The sequence below is a fragment of the Zosterops lateralis genome, assembly GCF_965231275.1.
Source record: "Zosterops lateralis genome assembly, chromosome: 22".
NCBI classification, from domain to species: Eukaryota; Metazoa; Chordata; class Aves; order Passeriformes; family Zosteropidae; genus Zosterops; species Zosterops lateralis.
Window position 1 is genome coordinate 7,493,738 of NC_139782.1, and position 16,053 is coordinate 7,509,790.

The window sequence follows — 16,053 nt, forward strand, 5'->3', positions numbered from 1 at the left end:
CACACCAATGGGAGCTGTCCTGCAGAGAGGTAAATAAATCACCTTTATTTTTTTATGGAGGACAAAACCCGGCACAAAACCCTTTCACCTCCTGCAGAGAGGTTTAATAAATAATTTTTATTTATTTATGGGGGACAAAACCCGGCAGAAAACCCTTTCACCTCTTACAGAGGGATAAATAAATAAATTTTATTTTTTTATGGAGGGACAAAATGCGGGACAAAACCCTTCCACCTCTTACATAGTGGTAAATAAATATTTTTTATTTATTTATGGGGGGACAAAACACTTCCACCTCTTACAGACGGGTAAATAGATAATTTTTATTTATTTATGGGGGACAAAACCCTGCAGAAAACCCCTCCACCTCTTACAGAGGGGTAAATGAATAAATTTTAATTTTAATTAAATTAAAATTTAGTTAATTAATTTAAATAATTTTTAAGACAAAAGCCGGGATAAAACCCTTTCACCTCCTATAGCGAGGTTTAATAAATAAGTTTTATTTATTTATGGGAGACAGAGCCCTTTCAGCTTTTACAGAGGGGTAAATAAATAATTTTTATTTATTTATGGGGGACAAAACCCGAGACAAAAACTTTCCGCCTCTTACAGAGCGGTAAATAAATATTTTTATTTATTTATGGGGGACAAAACCCAGGATAAAACCCTTTCACCTCCTATAGAGAGGTTTAATAAATAATTTTCTATTTATTTATGGGGGACAAAACCCGGGACAAAAACTTTCCACCTCTTACAGAGGGGTAGATAAATATTTTTATTTATTTTTTGGGGGAAAAACGAGGGATAAAACCCTTCCGCCTCCTGAGAGGAGGAGTAAACAAATCATTTATTTATGGGGGGACAAAACTGGGGACAAAACTCGCCCAGGGAATTTTTATTGTCCAGTGACGTCACGGGGGTGGGCGGGGTCTCCGCGGTGACGTCACGCGCTGTCGCCGGCCGCGCCCCCCGGCGGCGTCACGCGCGCGCGGCCCGTCCGGCCCGGCCCGGGGTGACAGCGGCGACACCGGCACCGGCACCCTCAGCTTCATCCTCGGCCCCCTCAGCCCCCTCAGCCCCCTGAGCCCCCTCAGCCCCGCCATGGCGGGCGGCCCGCAGGAGAACACGCTGCTGCACCTCTTCGCCGGCGGGTGAGTGCGGGATTGACCGGGACACGGCCGGGCCGGGACGGCGCGGGGGGACACGGGCCTGGACCCCGGGGATGGACACGACCCCTGGGGAATGGACACAGGCCCGAGCCCCCCGGGATGGAAAAGGGCCTGGATCCCCCGGCGAATGGACACGGGCCGGGATCCCCCGGGGAATGGACACGGGCCCGAATCCCCCGGGATGGACACGGGCCGGGATCCCCGGGATAGACACGGGAATGGACACGGGAATCGACACGGGCACCGCTGTGCCCGCGGGATGGACACGGGGTGGACACAGGCCTGGATGGACACGGGCCGGGATGGACACGGGGGCCTCCGTGCCCGCTGGATGGACACGGGGATGGACAGGGCCCGAACCCCCCCGGGATGGACACGGGCTGGACACGGGCTGGGAGCCCCGGGATGGACCCCCAGGGGATGGACACGGGCCCAGAACCCCCGGGATGGACACAGGATGGACACGGTCCCGCCGTGCCCGACCCGGGCCGGGGCCTTTCCCGTCCCCTTTCCCAAAGCCCCCCCGGGCGGGCGGGCTCGGGGCGCTGCACAAGTGGCGACATCCGGCGGGGCTGAGCGCCAGGAGCTGGGGATGGCGGGGGGAGTGAGCCCAGGGACCTGCGGCCCGGCCGGGGGATGCCGGGATATGCCAGGACAGGGATGCCGGCCCGGGGGATGTCAGGCCGGGGGATGTCAGGACAGGGGGATGTCACCACGGGGGGTACCAGACCGGGTGGTCCCAGCCCAGGGATGCCAGGTCAGGGGATGCCAGCTCGGGGGATGTTGCCCCGGGGAATTCTAGGACAGGGGGATGTCAGTCTGGAAGATGCCAGCCTGGGGGTCCCAGCCCGGGGGATGGCAGGAAAAGGAGATGCCAGGACAGGGGGATGCCACACCGGGAGATGCCAGGCCCGGGGATGCCAGCACAGGGGTCCCAGCCCCTATCCCTGTCCCCACAGCAGGTTTGGGCTCCGTCCTGCAGAGGAAGGTGAGGTTTGCTCACTAATCCCTGTGTGCTGACAGGGATTACACCCAAATTCAGCAGCTCCAGAAAGGGGAGAGGAGTGGGGGGAAAGAGGACCTGAACAGGTCCTGGTACTGTGGGGAAATGCCCTGGCACTGCAGCCACTGCTGCCCACCTCTTGCTTCAAGGACTTGTAAACTGTTGGGTTTGTTGTGTTAAAAGCTAAAATGAGCAGCCCAAACCTGCAAACCCCCTTGGAAAATCAACTTCTTGCAGTTATTTTAATAGTAGCTTAGGAAGATAATTTTATGGTCCGAATTAAGTTAAATCATCCATTGTGCAGATTAAATGTGCTTTTGGCCTCGTCAGAAATATTCTATTTTAAGTTTTAACAGCTTAAATTATCTAAGCAATAGAATATTCCTTAGTGCTTGTTGGCTGACAGGAGTTAGGAATCCAACATGAAACCTGTTGTCAGTCTGATAGTGACCACTGGTTTTTCTGTTGCTTAACAGGATACTTCAGTTTCCTCTGGAGCAGCAGATTTATTTAATATGATATTAAAGGCAACAAATATTAATTTTTGCAGAGACACTGCCCTTCTGCTGGCCCGAGCCCTCTGCACTGAGCCCTCTGTCCCCTGTGCCTTCCCCATTGCATCAGATACCTGGGACAGGAGCTGGACCTGGGTGTACACACACATGGAATTTGTTTGGGTGGTAACAGCGCCCACCCAGAGCTCCTGGTGTCCTCATGTAACTCCTCAGACTATAAATAAATAAGAATTTTAAACCCATCGGTGTTTTAATCAGGTGCTGGGAGGTCAGCATCTTCCTTAGTGATTTACTGTGCCCTCTGCAAGGATCCCAGTGCTTTGTTCAGATGTAAAGTGGGGTTTTTTTTGTTTTTGTTTTTTTTTTTTGCAGAGAAAGTAAAAGGAGCCCATTCATTTGAAATAATTCTGAGAGAGGCATGATGATGGTTTTCTGGGAAGGTGGGGACGGGGCTGTGGTGTCAGATTAAAATGAATTCACATCCCTGTGTTTGCACAAGGCAGCCCGAGATAATCTCAGCGGCCAGAATAGAACGTTTAGCCCTGCAGAGGGTGGGAGTGATGAAATGCAGCCCGAATGTTGCAAAGTGCTCCCTGGGTGAGGAAAGGGATGGTTTCCTATTAACCAGCCTGTCCAGGCACACGGACTCGTTGGCCTTTTAGTTTCTATTGGTTCCTTTTCAGGCTTCCAAGAGTCCTGTTGGTGTTTTGGGGGCTCTGGGGGCTGGGGAGGCGCCAGGAGCAGCAGGGACAGCGATGCCCGAGTTGCACAAGAGACATTGGTGTGTTTACCAGCCAGGGTTCCTGTTTCCCTGCTGGAGCCACAGCAGTCCTGGCTTGTTTTTGTTTGGGAAAAGCTGCAGCAGCAGAGGTTACTCCGTGTTGTCTCTCCAGCTGGAGCAGTGCTGGTCACTGCAGAGATTTCCCAAGCAGTGGTGGGGGGTTAAGCAATGTGCTGGTGCTGATAAAGTGCTGATAAAGTTTGGGAAATGTTTCCATCTGTTAAGGTGAGAGCAGCAGTTCACCTGAAGGTGTGTGTGTGGTCCAGGACAGGGAGTTGGTGCTGGATTGACTCTCACTCTGCTCCTGGCTGGGGTTCCTGTGCATTCCCTCCCTCATTAACAGTGTGGCAGCTCCAGAAACTCAGGAAACGTTTTCAGGAATACCCACAGCTGATGTTTTCAGGAATACCCACAGCCGATAACAGCACGGCGAGGTGGAAACTGGACGAATGGTTAATGACATTAAAGCATTAGGAACAGGCTGTGTTGTTCTAAAACTCCATTTCCTTTGGCATCTGAGGATGCAGAAGCTTGTTTTCTCTCACAGTCTGGCCAAGGCAGTAATGAAATCTCACAGGTAGAGCCTGAGTTGCTGTTTCTGCTCTGTGCCTGATGTCAGAGCATGGGGCATGGTTTAGAAAATCAAAATAATTTCAAATACGCAGCAAAATGTGTCAGGCTGGTTTTAAACTGTGATTGCTCCGACCAGGCAGCTCCATCATCTTTGTGATCTTTTGGAAGATCTTTTTGTTCTGCAGGACTTCCCTTAACATTCAGCCTTGGCTTGGTGTTTGTATTGAGAATATTGCTCAGTGATTAGATCTAGGACTGATGAAGTAAGTTTTAATTAAGATTCTTGGCATCTCTCCGTTGTTTGAGAGGGTGCTGAGAGTTTATTTCAAATGCATAAATGAACTGGATTATCAGACTCAAAGGCTGAAAGGCAAGGAGGAGGACAGGAAGATGTGGATGAGATTGTGCCAGAGAGGAGAAAAAATTGTGAGGCAAGGAGTCACCAAACTGAGCAGCTGGTGGTTCAGAAATAGAAAATAAAATTTCAGTGCTCTGAATTTATGAATCGTTATTATCCAAGTGTTGTTTTAATGTGAATGAACTAAACGGGGACTGAAGACTGAATGGATAAATTAATTGGGAATTAAAGCAATCAAGTTACCTCCAGGAAGTTCCCCCAGACTTGCATTTTATTTATTTATTTATGGGGAACAAAACCCGGGACAAAACCCTTCCACCTCTTACAGAGGGGTAAATAAATAATTTTTATTTATTTTTAAAGGACAATACCAGGACAAAACCCTTCCACCTCTTAACAGAGGGATAAATAAATAATTTTTTTTTATTTATGAAGGACAAAACCGGGACAAAACCCTTCCACCTCTTACAGAGGATGGAATCAACGCTCTTGAGTGTGTTGATTAGTCAGGAGTTAATTGCACATTTGGACAGACACAGTTGGAGATGCAGCTCTGGGGGGGACCCTCAGAACTATTTCTGCTCCAGGTAAAGTCTGAGCTGCAGGAACAGAGGGATAAAGGCAAAGTGTCTGTCACTGTGGAGGTGTGAACTGTCCCTTGTTCAGGTTTCTGTCCCTTCTGCCAGTGGAATGAGCAGGGACTCCCTGGACAATCCTATTAAATCACATCCCCAGGGAGCAGCTTCTCCCGGTGGAGAAACATGGAGCAGTTTCTCCAGTTTTTCCATTTGAAAAGCTCAGTTTGGGGTCGTACTTGGCCATAAAACTCTCAGAACCTGAAATCCTTGGTGAGGAACTTGTGTTCCCTGGTGAGGAACTTGTGTTCCCTGGCCCGAGGTCTGGGATTTCTTTTGAGCCTTGTAAAAAACTTTAATTTCTGTGGTTTTCTCAGCCTGGGTGGCCACGCTGTTAATGCCAGTGTGGGGATTTGGGGATTTTGGCAGGGAATGGTTTTAGTCCATATAAAATACACTGATCCAGCAGGGAAAATGAGCTGCCTTCATGGGCTGCTGTGCATCTACAGCCTGGATCTTTTTGCCATTTTATTACCCTTTCCCTTGTATTTAAAAAAAAGATTCTCCAAGTAAGGTAGTTATATCTGGAAGGGGCTTTAGGAAATACCCACTAATGCCTTTCTTAATGTCCTTCTCAGGATCTCTGTTCCCAAATTAGTGCAGGTAATGTTCTTTAGCAGCAATGGGGGGTTTATACACAGGAAAATGCAATGTTCTTTAGCAGCAGTGTGGGGTTTTATACACAGGAAAATTCAATGTTTTTTAGCAGTAATGTGGGGGTTTATATACAAAAAAAAAAAAAGGGTACGTTTATTTTTTAAAATTCATCTCCCTTTGATGGAAAACTACCAAAACTGCAATTTCACATGAACATCAAAGAGAGTTAAGTTGCTGACCCCTGGTGTTTTCTAAGGAAAACCATAAACACAGGTTTCTGAAGCAATAACATGCTTTGACACTTGTGCAAACAAGGAAAATATTTCCTACTCAGTTCAGATGTAGTAAACGCCCTTGCAAGAAACCTGAAATATTTGGTTAAGTCTTCCTAAATCCCAGAGTGTTTTAGCAATAAAATGTAGATATAGGACCTTTTAGCCAAGCTCAGCATTATGTTTAATCCTGAAGTTTGCCAGAAGGAACATTCAATTACCTAAGGGGAACAGCAGCAGAGAGATCGCTGGTAAAAATAAAAATTAGGACTCATACACTTTATATTCTTGGCTCAATGTGCTTTTTTTGAGGTTTAATCTGACGGTATTAAGATGAATATATGCCTATTATGTGTATAATATTTCATTTTTAGCCTCCTGTTATCAGAGTATGAGAGGTCTGTTCTGTAGGGGCCTTTCTGCCTGTTATTCTTTTGCCAACCCTCCTTCTCCTCCTTCTCATCCTTCCTTCCCTCCTTCCCCCCTAAAAAAAGTTGATATCCATTGTTTTTAAGAGTGCCTCACTTAGTGTATTTTTGATATTTTCCACTTCTGAGGACAGCTCTTAAATCACAAGTACTGAAATGGTGAAGAATGATATTATTTTCTTCATTCTGTAAGTGTCCTAATCCCCAGGGGCTCGTTCTCATCTGGCAGCTTCCTGCTTCCCACAAGAAAAATCCATCCCAGGCTGTGTCTGTTTTAGGACAGGGATGGAACAGGGATGCCAGGGAGGTTTGTACAGGCAGAACTCCCCATGTCCAGGGAATGGTCCCACGGCCCCGTGGGCAGTCAGGGATTTTTGTCAGTGTTGGTGTCACCCCTGTGTTCAGTCCCATCCCTGCCCCAGGGCAAGGGAGCCCTGCCTTGCCTCGTGCCAGGGCTAAAATAAAGATTTGTGCCCAGTGTGGATAACTGGGGATGTGTTCAGGCTGTGTTTCTGTCTGTGCTTTGCACATTCTGCAGTTTGTCACATTTTGTCTTGTTTGGATTGTCACATTCTGCCTCTTTTGGATTGTCCTTTGCAGGAGTGGAGGGACAGTTCATCTTCACATGGAGGATGTGCTAAACTAGAGCTAAACTAGAGACTTGTGCACAGTGTGGATAACTGGGGATGCATTTACGTTGTTTTTCTGTCTGTGATTTGCACATTCTACAGTTTGTCACATTCTGCCTCTTTTGGATTGTCCTTTGCAGGAGTGGAGGGACAGTTCATTTGCACATGTCCCTTAGCCAGAGCTAAACTAAAGACTTGTGCACAGTGTGGATAACTGGAGATGCATTTAGGTTGTGTTTCTGTCTATGATTTGCACATTCTGCAGCATTTGTCACATTCTGTCTTGTTTGGATTGTCCTTTGCAGGAGTGGAGGGGACAGTTCATCTTCACATGGAGGATGTGCTAAACTAGAGCTAAACTAGAGCCTCATGCACAGTGTGGATAACTGGGGATGTGTTCAGGCTGTGTTTCTGTGCTGTGGTTTGCACATTCTGCAGTGTGTGCACAGTGTGGGTAACTGGGGATGTGTTCAGGCTGCGTCTCTGTGCTGTGCTTTGCACATTCTGCAGTTTGTCACATTCTGTCTTGTTTGGATTGTCCTTTGCAGGTGTGGAGGGACAGTTGGAGCCATCTTCACGTGTCCCCTAGAGGTGATAAAGACGAGGCTTCAATCCTCCAAACTGGCCTTCAGGACTGTCTACTACCCCCAGGTGCAGCTGGGGACCATCAGTGGGGAAGGAATGGTCAGGCCAACGTCTGTGTCCCCGGGGCTGCTCAGTGTTCTCAAGTGAGTTCTGCTGCTCCTCCTCTCATTCTCCACTCCTGACACTGACCTGAGTTTCACTTCACCAAAATGTAAGGGGGCCCTGGGGTGCTGTTGCTGGTTTATTGAGCTCTCCTCTGCTCTGAGGTGTTGTCTTTGCTGATTATTATTATTATTATTATCATTATTATTATTATGCATCAGTCCTGTCTCAGTCTCTGTTAAAAGCCCTGAGGGGTTCACACTGCAGTGTTTGATGCTCTAGCTGCTCCCTTTCAGACGTGTCTTCATAAAGAAGAGGAAATTATCTAACAGCTGCTCAATAGTTCTACCAGCAACCGTGACAATCTCTCAGCTACTGTATTTTAATACCAAAGCACCACGGAGTTATGGTCAGACCTCCTGCAGAAGGATTGGGTTTGTTTGGCTGCTGGGGCACCCCAGGGTGATGCAGGGGCCCTGCAGAGATCAGGGGGCAGCAGTGCCAAGGAAAACACCGAGCAGCAGCAGTGAGGGCTGAATGGTTTTATGTAAGGCCAGCACCACGCCTGGCAGGCTGCCGGGGGAGAAGCTGCACACTTATATAACACTGGAGTGGTAATTCAAATTCTCTGCAGAGCTCTCTGGCTGGAGTCATTCTGGGACTTGAGTTTTCTGTGTTGTAAACAGCCTGATTTCCCCTGCCAAACATTTCTTTGTCTACTCAGAGGTGAGTCTAGAGCAGTTCGTGACTGGATGCATAAGGCAGTGCCAGTTGCTTTGATTTTAATGCCCTTTCATTGCTCTCTTTTCACCTTGCAGCATTGGACTTTAGGCAGCTCTGACTAAAGAAAGTGAAAACTTTTAATGCAGAAATATCTTTATTCATCCTCTGGTCCCAACTTTTTCTGGGGTTGTCTGGTTTTTTTAGGGGGAGAGGAAACAGTTTAAAATGGGTCAGCCTTTTAATATATCTATTAAGCTCATTAACTTTGGTGACTGGGATCTTGATTTCATTTCACTTCAGGAACTGCCTAGCTGTGTTCATTGCCAAGTTTTCAACCTGATTACTTTAGAGGATTGAGAGCAAAGTATTTCTGCTGTAAATCCCTTGCAGGCAACATCTATGAAGAGCAGAAAACACTGTTGGTTATGAGCTGAGAAAATAAAAAATGCAGGAAGAAAGAAATGAACTTCAGTCCCTTATTTTGACGCTTTCATCCCTTTCTCAGTCCTGATCATTAACTGGACATGACTTGGACCTGATGATTTGGGAAAATTTTATGGCAAAAGGAGGAGCCATTAGAGCCCTACCAGTGAAATTGCTCTGTAAGAGTTAAAGGTGTTCAGCATGAAAAGCCTTAACTGCTGTAAATGCAAAGAAAACCAGGTCCCAGAGGGCAGGTTCAGCCTCCTGCTGCTGGCAGGCACTCCAGAAGGACAGGCTGCTTTTGTCTAATCCATTTAAGATTCTGATGAGTTAGCCCAGCTGGAAGCTGCAGTCGTGACTGTGAAGTGACTAAGAACAAGGAGCTGGTGGATCTGTCTCCTTGGAAACACTCAGCCCTGGAGCTGAGACAGGAAAGTTCAGCTCTGCTGCAGGAAACAAAAGCGTGTCAGGAGTGTCTCCTGTGTCTCCTCCTGTGCAATGAGGATGGGATGAAATCTGTGGGGAGCACTCAGGGCAGTGCCAGTGACCTGGAGAGCAAAGTGTGAAGGTCTGGCAGGGCCAGTGAACTGCCCACAGAGCCTGGAGTTCTGGAATTTCGTGCCTGGTTTTCCCATGCTGAGCTCAGTCAGGAGAGCTGCTGAATGCCAGGCTGGGCACTCGCAGTGTTTGTGCTGTGATTGCCTCTGTCAGCTTTCTCAGGGGAAAAAAAGCACATCCCGTGGCAATTGGGAAAGGAAAAAAAGGATTTATTTTTCCATGTCTCTGTACAGGGCTGTATGGGAAGCAAAATTCTGAATTGCTTAGATAAAGAGAGCAGTAAAAATGTTATTTGTTCATCAGAGTCAGCTACCACTGGGTTCTCCATGAAACTGTAATTCAATTCCTGACAGCTTTCAAAGAATGGAAATTATAACCTCGTGTCATTTGACACTCATTTGCCTGTAGAGCACTGGATTTTATGGTACTGTGGCCTTTACTCATGTATAAATCCACTTATTTTGAAGTATATCACATGGATTAAAATCTAATATCTGTGCTTTTGTGTAGTTCTTTTGGCTCTCTGCCTGACAGAAGAAGAAACTAACTTTTAACCCCAGTTCTATCTTCTCCCTCCCTGTTTGTTTTTTATTTTAAGGTCAATTCTGGAAAAAGAAGGACCAAGGTCACTCTTCCGAGGGCTGGGTCCAAACTTGGTTGGAGTTGCACCATCAAGGTAAATAGTTAAACTATTGCTAAAACCCACGTTTGAGGTGCCAATACAAATGTTACAGTGCACATTTGTGATTCAAAATAATAGGCCATGAAGTTATCCCATCAGTAAACTGAGATTTGTGCCTGTGTTCTGCTCAGTGTACTGATAAAAATCTGATTTACACTTCCATGACACTGGAAGGTGCAGAGTAAATCGGGCACTTAAATGCCAAATAAACTTTAGTCCCGCACCATTGCAAGAGCCTCTTCTGTGCTTGAAAAGGAAGAGAAAGCAGTGCAGAAAGGTCTGTGGGGTGAATAATTGCATTATTCTGGTGTCCTGCTTCCCTTGAACACACAGCAGTGAGTGGGAGCTGCCAGGGCAGGGCAGTTCCTCTCTGGGCCTTGCTTGTCTAAATCCTTCTCAAATGAGAAGCTGCAGCTGAGAGGGAAGAGTCTCACAGAAGGGATTTGTGCCTCTCTTTGAGCAGCAGCAAAGTTTCCTTGCATTTGGAATTCCTGCAGCACCTCAGTGCTCTGTCCCTGTGACTGCCCCATCCTTGGCAGGGCTGAAGATTTCTCTGTGTAGGAAATAAATGATAAAACTCACGAGCAGTCTGCGTATTGGCAGGTGTTCTCTGCCTGAAACTGAACCTGAGGAGAGGTGAACTCTCTCTCTGGCCTGGGAGGTGGGATGTCCCTCCAGACAGGAGCAGGGAGTCCTGATTCTGTTCAGGATTTGCAGCAGAGCTCTGAATCCTGAATCCAGGGCTCTGCTTTTCCCCGCACCTCACTCCTGCTGCCTCCCACAGCAAAATATTCCTGCCCTGGGGGTGTCAAGTCAAACTGTGGCACTGTATTGTAAGGGAAGAAGGAAAACAAAACCTCTGCGTCCATGCAGATGGAAATATTCATGTAGAGGCCTCTTCAGAGAGTTCTGGTTTTCAGGGGGCTGGGCAAAGAGTTGTTTAATTTGATATTTTCTGTGTTACACTGATTTTCCTCTTTTTTTTCCCCCACAGAGCTGTCTATTTCGCTTGCTACTCCAATGCCAAAGAGCAGTTTAACAGCATCTTTGTGCCCAACAGCAACATTGTGCACGTCTGTTCTGCAGGTTCTGCAGGTGAGTGTTTGTAATTCCAACAACAGAGGCCTGGTGCTGAAAATGTGCATTTAATCTGAGCTGGTGTATGCCAAAAACCAGGAGTTTGCCAGCTCCTAGCTGGCCTTGTCTGCAGAGGAACTGTTTTTCTGTTCAGCCCAAAAATACTTCTAGATTGTTGTTTACTAATTCAGGATGTTTTTTCCAACTGCAATGCTCTGGTCGTGTCTCTTAATGCGATGAAAAAAAAATTAGTAAAGAGCATTAAACTTCTGATACTGCTTTTGCCAGATTGTTTCAGGATGTTGCACTTTTCCTACCAGGCTGGGAAAAAGAGTTTGTTCTTGTAGGAAAAGTACTGCAGAAGAGCTCCCCCAGTTCAGTCACCAGTCACCAGAGTGGTCACTAAAAATAATAATCGTTCCCAAAGCAGCCCTTAATGAGGTTCTGTTAATGAGCAGCTCAATGGCACCACCTACAGCCCCGGGGACACCAGCCCAGGTTTGTGTCCCCAGGGCTCTCCTTGGAGCTGGAATTCCAAAACCAGACAGGAAGGAAGGGATCTTGTCTGCAACAGCCTTTGGGAGCATGATACACGTATTAAAATAGGTAAAAAAAGGAAGAATCCATGGGTTGATGCCTCCTGAATTTTAATATAAAATTGGAAGCTTTTGTGGCTTTTGTCACCTCTGGCTGGAGCTGTGGTTGGAGTGTGGCACTGCACAGGGTGTGAGGTTCATGGCCTGGATTCAGCTGCACTTCTGGTCTTGTTCTTTCAGCCTTTATCACAAATTCCCTGATGAACCCCATATGGATGGTGAAAACGAGGATGCAGCTGGAAAGGAAGTGAGTGACTGCTGGGGGGGATGGATGCCACAGGAGCCTCTGGGAAACTGAACCACTGAGGTTTTCCTCATCAGGAGCCTCTGGAAAACTGAACCACTGAGGTTTTCCTCATCAGGAGCCTCTGGAAAACTGAACCATTGAGGTTTTCCTCATCAGGAACCTCTGGGAAACTGAACCACTGAGGTTTTCCTCATCAGGAACCTCTGGAAAACTGAACCACTGAGGTTTTCCTCATCAGGAACCTCTGGAAAACTGAACCACTGAGGTTTTGCTCAGGGCTCTTTGATAGATCTCACCCAGTTTTCCCCTGACTCTCAGTTCCACCTTTGAAGCCACATTTCTGTGTGCTCAGACTAAAGGTTCATGTTCTATGTCTTACTTCAGTTTGATGCACAGAAATTGTTGAGAAGGATGTGGGAGTTGCTTTGAGTGCTGGGGTAGGTTCAGCCTCTGTCCACTGTAAATCTTTAATTTGATATAACATTATTTTTCTCTCTGCTGCTGACAGAGTCCTCTAGTTGTGGGGTGGATGATGATGATAAATGCATTGAAGGCTTTGATAGAGCAGGGAAAGAAGCTGTGGAAGGGCCATGAGAGCTCATGTGGGGGGCTGAGCATGAGGGTGGAGTCTGTGTCCCTTTTGGAGGCATCACCTGAAGTGATCTCAGGTCCCACAGGTGTGTCACTGCAGCCCAGCCAAGGTCACTGATCCCAGGTCCCACAGGTGTGTCACTGCAGCCAGATCCCAGGTCACTGATCCCAGGTCACACAGGTGTGTCACTGCAGCCAGATCCCAGGTCACTGATCCCAGGTCACACAGGTGTGTCACTGCAGCCCAGCCAAGGTCACTGATCCCAGGTCACACAGGTGTGTCACTGCAGCCAGATCCCAGGTCACTGATCTCAGGCCACACAGAGAACGTGCTGCCTTCAAACCGTGATGAAGACACAGCAGTTTTATTTCATAAAACTTCCTACAGACAATCAGAATCTGCTGCAGTGGTTTAACGTTCTTTTTCCCCCTTCAGCACTGTGTTGCTGTTAACCACACATCCAGGAGACAGAGGGGATTTGACAGCAGTTTATTTCAGCTGAATGGTTCACAGTCACTGGTGGATATCACAGCAATAAGGGACTCTGCTAATAATGGGACTGCTCAGAATGGAAATTCCTTCCTGCAAGGACATGCTAGGTCGGATAAAAAGGATCTTACAAGGCACGACAGCTTTGTAAATAATTTATGAGACTTAATTCCAGCACTTCGCAGGGTGGCACCCTGAACTGAACTGAGTGCTGCCTCTTGAAATGAAGGGTCATTCCTCATGCAGCAGATTTCTGTCTCTTGGCTTTAAATGGAATCATCAGTTTGACACAAAGCAGTGTCTCTTCAGTGCTTATTGTCTTTTAAGGCCTTGGTGTGAGCTGTGACAGACTGGATTAAACCTGAGCTGAGGGAATGGTGAGTCTGTATTAGTGAAGTAGCAAAGGCAAGTGTGCACTCTTAGCATCACTCTCAGTCCTGCTCTGTGCAGCTTTCCTAGGAGAATTTTGGAGTAAAACTTAGAGAACCATTTATTTATAAAAAGTACTGAAAGCCACAAGGGTAGGTATTTTTTGTTTGGTTTTTTTTTTTTTTTAATATTAATTATTTTTCTTGGCTCATGCTATGCTCTGTTGTGTTTGTTTTCCAGAGTGAGGGGCTCCAAACCAATGAATGCCTTGCAGTGTGCTAGATACGTTTACCAGACAGAAGGTGTCCGTGGCTTCTACAGGGGCCTGACTGCCTCCTATGCAGGGATTTCTGAGACCATCATCTGCTTTGCTATTTATGAAAGTTTAAAAAAGCACTTAAAGGAAGTCCAGCTGCCCCCTTCCTCCAACGGGACCGAGAGGACCTCGACGAGTTTCTTTGGACTGATGGTTGCTGCTGCTGTTTCCAAGGGCTGTGCCTCCTGCATTGCTTATCCCCATGGTATGTTCACCCTTCCATTCGTGAGGGCAGGACAGCAGCTGCTGCCTGGAATCCAAGACAAATGATGGGGCTGGGGCTGTAAAAACTCTCAGTTGTTCCAAGGGCCAAATGCAAATTATTTTGGCTTCTGCACTGGGATTTTCAGTGTTGGTCACACTATTCCCAGTTAGATGTGGTTGGGGATTGGGACTTGATAGTTTAAAAACAACTCAAAAACCACCCAAAAACTGATTTCCTTATGTTTCTGTTCTCACTAGCAGTGAGTTAAGTACCCACAGCCTGTGGGGTTGTGTGGTCAGGCTGTGGGAAGCCCTTGGGGACTGAACAGTGTTAGTCTTTTTGGGGAGATGTGAATGGCATGGTTGTGCAGGAGGAGCAATATTGATTGTGTGAGCATCAGCAAAGCATTTAGATCTGTATTAGCTTCAAAGAGCAAATCATTCATTTATTCCACATGAAAGGGAACTCCTCTTTAGCTCTTCCTCTTGCCTGCAGGGCAAGTGTGTCCAGGGTTCTGTGGGTGGCTGTGCTGGCTGGCAGCTGGCACAGGGGGTTTCCACATCCCTGGGGTTTGCACACTGGAGCTTTCCTGCTCCTGGCAGGGGAAACACCCTAATGTTTCCCCTGGGTATCTGTGGGCTCTTTTTGGTATCTGTGAGCTCTCATGGATAACTGTGGGCTCTGCTTGGTATCTGTGGGCTCTCTTTGGTAATTGTGGGCTCTCCTGGATAACCGTGGGCTCTCCTTGGTATCTGTGGGCTCTTTTTGGTAACTGTGGGCTCTCCTGGGTAACTCTGGGCTCTTTTTGGTAACTGTGATCTCTCCTGGGTAACTGTGGGCTCTCCTGGATAATTGTGAGCTCTCCTGGATAACTCTGGGTTTTGGATAACTCTGGGCTCCCCTGGATAACTTTGATCTCCCCTGGATAACTCTGGGCTCTCCTGGGTAACTCTGGGCTCTCCTGGATAACTCTGGGCTCCCCTGGGTATCTCTGGGCTCCCCTGGGTGTCTGTGGGCTCTCCTGGATAACTCTGGGCTCTCCTGGAGGCTCTCCTGGATAACTGTGATCTCCCCTGGATAACTCTGGGCTCTCCTGGATAACTCTGGGCTCTCCTGGAGGCTCTCCTGGATAACTGTGATCTCCCCTGGATAACTCTGGACTCCCCTGGATAACTGTGGGCTCTCCTGGAGGCTCCCCTGGCTCACTCTGGGCTCTCCTGGATAACTCTGGGCTCTCCTGGAGGCTCTCCTGGATAACTGTGGGCTCCCCTGTCTCACTCTGGTCTCCCCTGTCTCACTCTGGGCTCTCTTTGGTAACTCTGGGCTCTCTGGGCTCTCCTGGAGGCTCCCCTGGCTCACTCTGGTCTCCCCTGGCTCACTCTGGTCTCCCCTGGCTCACTCTGGGCTCTCTTTGGTAACTCTGCGCTCCCCTGGCTCACTCTGCTCTCCCCTGGAGGCTCCCCTGGCTCACTCTGGTCCCCCCTGGCTCACTCTGGGCTCTCTTTGGTAACTCTGGGCTCTCCTGGAGGCTCCCCTGGCTCACTCTGGCCCTGTCTCTGTCCCTGTCGTGCAGAGGTGATCCGGACGCGGCTGCGGGAGGAGGGCACCAAGTACAAGACGTTCCTGCAGACGGCCCGGCTGGTGGCTCGGGAGGAGGGGTACCTGGCCTTCTACAGGGGACTCTTTGCCCAGCTCATCAGGCAGATCCCAAACACAGCCATCGTCCTCTCCACCTACGAGTTGATTGTCTATCTCCTGGAAGACCACGCCAAGTAGCAGAGCCCAGGGTCCTGTTACAGACTGAAGACCAATAATTTCTTCACTGAACAAATAGTCCTTCAAGAGACTGGTGCTGGTGGAAACCACCTGTGGATATTTCCCTTTGGACTCATGCTTTCTAAAAGGTCTCAAGTCATTAATGTTAATAGTTAATTATAATTTTTTTAACTTGATAATTAAATTGCTACTAAATTAAATTACAGTATTTAATTTAATTATATATTTTGTCCTTTTCCTTAAGCACAGCCATACGTGGTCAAGGAATGTACCTCATACTATCAAGTGATCTCTTGGACTGATGTTCATTAAAACTGTATTAAAACAGGAGAACTGGCTTGGACATTTGA

At 47.7% G+C, this 16,053-nt stretch overlaps 1 protein-coding gene across 1 annotated transcript; it reads left to right on the forward strand.

The window, feature by feature from the left end:
• Positions 1-1,013: 1,013 nt before the first annotated feature.
• SLC25A33 (solute carrier family 25 member 33) lies at positions 1,014-16,053 on the forward strand. Its single transcript, XM_083876904.1, has 7 exons — positions 1,014-1,154; positions 7,512-7,691; positions 9,953-10,030; positions 11,031-11,131; positions 11,890-11,956; positions 13,647-13,927; positions 15,501-16,053. Exons 1-7 carry the CDS (start codon positions 1,105-1,107, stop codon positions 15,701-15,703), a joined length of 960 nt encoding a protein of 319 aa, XP_083733030.1. The 5' UTR covers positions 1,014-1,104; the 3' UTR covers positions 15,704-16,053.